We start from the raw sequence: 3,201 nt of genomic DNA on the forward strand, positions 1-3,201 counted from the left end.
TGACGTGGCAAGCATCTGGGTCCCATGTGATATTTTTATCAAGGGTAAAATTGTCTTTCTCTACTAATTAATTAAAATAAAAAATAAATAAACAGATCGAGCTCTGTCTCTCTCTCTTTCTCTCCCTTTCCCAATCTGATCCTCTCTCCTTACTATCACAATTGATTATTTTTTGGGAATGGATTTGTGGATTTGTGAGCTCTCTCTAAACCATGGCCGCTTCCTCCTACCCGGAAACCCCCCAAATGTCAAGAAAGTCCAAGAACACGTACACGTGGAAGGGTTTCGGCAAGGTCCCTAACGCCCTGAAGGAGCTCAGAGAAGAAGGCCTGGATCTGACTCCGATCCCGGTGGCCTGCAATAACAACAACAACAATCCCCTGGATGAGACCAAGAGGGAAAAGTCTCTGGCGCTTCTGGCGCAGAATTTCGTGAAGCTGTTCGTGTGTACCGGATCGGAATCGGAATCGATTTCTCTTGATGAAGCTGCGAAATTACTGCTTGGAGTAGGGGATGCACAAAATGTATCAGTGATGAGGACGAAGGTGAGGAGGATCTATGACATTGCGAATGTGTTGTTGTCGGTGAATTTGATTGAGAAGACTCATACGGTGGATACAGGGAAGCCCGTACAGGTGGTTGGGGATGAATGGGAGAAGAGATGGTTTGAATTTGAATTCGGAGCCGAATTTGGAGCAGGCTAAGAAGAGGAGCTTTGAGACTGATCTGACGAATGCGAGTAGTAAGAGGAGCAAGGTTGTGGAGAAGAGAGTTCAAGATCAGGGTGAGGTTGAGAACTGCAATTCGGATGGCTGTGGGGCGAAGGAGAGTTCGAAGAGCTACCAGTTTGGTCCTTTCGCTCTGGTGGCGGTTCCAAGAGCTAGGAAGGGTGTTGACATCAACAAGGTTTGCTGGGAGTCTTGGGGCTTATTATCGGCCTCAATATCAGAACCAAGCGATGAAGGAGCTGTTTTCACATTATAGGGAAGCGTGGATGTTGTGGAACTCTCAAGTTGCTAAGAAGAATCCAATTCAGAGTTCTTGATGCTTCAAGGTACATTGCTTAGATTCGATTCTCAAGGACGACGCCGAGGCTTCTATTTTGGCAAGGAATCAGTGATAGAGAGTTTTGAGTTTCGGGTTTCGGATTTCCGGTGGTGCTGGGTAAAGAGCTCTGCTTGTAAGTGTGTTTAAATGTTTCGGTTTCGTTTTAGGTGGTAGTTGAATCGCGATAGTGGATCCAATAGGTGCGTTATTTTGATGATCAGTGAAGATGTACTGGGCTATGGCGGAGAAGAAGACATGGGTGTCTGCCGGGTGCCCAGACCAGTTTTCTGGGTGCAGAAAGATTTGATTTTTTAGCAGGAATTGGAGAGGATGATGGCAGCATTGGTGATGGTTTGGGAGGAGGAGAAGAACAAAATCCCAGAAGAACAAGAAGAAAAAGAAATGAAAAGAAAAAAAATGAATTGACAAAAAAAAAAAGGTAAATTGGTCATTTCACTTTTTTTTTGGGCCCACATGCTTGCCACGTCAGCACAGACGGCGCCGTTAGAGATTTTTGACGGAAGTATCACGTTGATATCAAAATACGTCTTTGGGTATCACATTGATACTTTTGAGAGTTTGGGTATCAAATTGGTCTTGGCAGGCAGCATAGTTTGGGGACGGTAACTGAAATTTTCTCTTTTTTTTAATGGGGAATTTCTCAGAAGTCTAATTATACTAAAACTGTTTCTCTTAAGTGTTCCCAATTTTTTTTTTTTTTTTTTTTTTAAGTGGCTTTTGTCAAATTTAGGATTCCTAATCCTTTATTAACAAGGAAGTGAAGGAACCAACGGGATTCTATTTACATATATTCTCTCTGCAATCACTACTTTGTCCAAGTTTCAACAGCTTGACCTTAATAACTTTGCCTCGTACGTTAGTCCAAACATGAGTGACGAGACAATCTTGCACCAGACAGCAGCGAGCCACGGTGATGATGATGTTGAGAAACTGAGAAATTTTTTCGAAAAGTTCATGTTGGAGGAAGGGGTTGGTGTTGAGGAGTTGAGAATTCTTTTCGAAAAACTCATGTTCAGCAATGAAGGAGCGGGTGTTGACGAGTTGAGAAAAAGTTTAGAAGAATTCATGTTCAAGGAAGCAGCGGGTGTTGATGAGAAAAAGGAAGATGATGAGTCCCGAGAAGAAGCCGAGGAGAATCAACAAAAACAAGAGAAAACAATTGCAGCTAGATTGAAACAGAGGTGTGCATTAAGGCCTAAACTGCCGGTGCTTAATTTGAAATCGGATCGGAATACTGTACCGGTGCCAAAGCAATGGAGTAAGAAAGGGGTAGAATTGGAGGGTGAAAGTGGAATCGAGAAGCCACCTTATCGGCTTCCTAGTTACATTGCTGCAACTGGAATCGAGAAAATTAGACAGGCGTGGATTGAGAAAGAAGATAGTAACAAGTTGGGGGCAATGGATATTGATTATCAGGTACTTTATGATGCCTTTTTCAAGTACCAGACTAAGCCAAAGCTCACAGCACTTGGTGATCTGTACTATGAAGGAAAAGAGTTTAATCAGGTAAGCTTGAGGGATCAGATGAAAGACTGTGGGCTCCGAGAGCCAGTTGATCATGAGACAAAGCATTGGGGTGATTTGGAGGAAGAAGAAGGAGAAGATTTAGATGATGACATGGTTGCAGATAGTGAGAAGAAGAGGAAGCGTAAGATGAAGGAAAAGGAAGGCAAATACAACAAGAAGGATTTCATGTTCTAAAGTGTATGTGTAGACTTTCAAAACCGTGATAAATGAATTTCGTCTTGTTCTGATTAAGAACCACATTTTATTGATGCCAAGTTCACATAAATTGTTAGTTTGATTGTAACGATCTATATGAAGTCATGTTCCAACATCTTATGATCTGCCACTCTGAAGTATTAACCACAAAGCTAATAGAATCTCAATTTGATAACATAATATCTTTCATATATATATATATATATATATATATATATATATATATATATATATATATATATAGGGCAATGATATAGGGCCTCAATGAGGCCTAAGATTTGTGGCCTCAATCCTAGGTGTCAAACCATGTCACCTATACACCTCATTAATTTGTCAAATCATGTCATGTCATTCTTGAATAAAAAGACTATCTTATCCTTTCAAAATTTAATGGCTCTAAATTATTTTAGC

General features: G+C 41.1%; 1 protein-coding gene and 1 pseudogene across 1 annotated transcript; both read left to right on the forward strand.

The window, feature by feature from the left end:
- Positions 1-212: 212 nt before the first annotated feature.
- LOC133733135 (E2F transcription factor-like E2FE) lies at positions 213-1,073 on the forward strand (annotated as a pseudogene).
- Positions 1,074-1,935: 862 nt separating this feature from the next.
- LOC133733141 (uncharacterized) lies at positions 1,936-2,769 on the forward strand. Its single transcript, XM_062160755.1, has one exon. The coding sequence runs from the start codon at positions 1,936-1,938 to the stop codon at positions 2,767-2,769; it is 834 nt and encodes a 277-aa protein (XP_062016739.1).
- Positions 2,770-3,201: the final 432 nt, after the last annotated feature.

This window comes from Rosa rugosa, chromosome 1, assembly GCF_958449725.1.
Source record: "Rosa rugosa chromosome 1, drRosRugo1.1, whole genome shotgun sequence".
In the NCBI taxonomy this organism is placed as follows: domain Eukaryota; kingdom Viridiplantae; phylum Streptophyta; class Magnoliopsida; order Rosales; family Rosaceae; genus Rosa; species Rosa rugosa.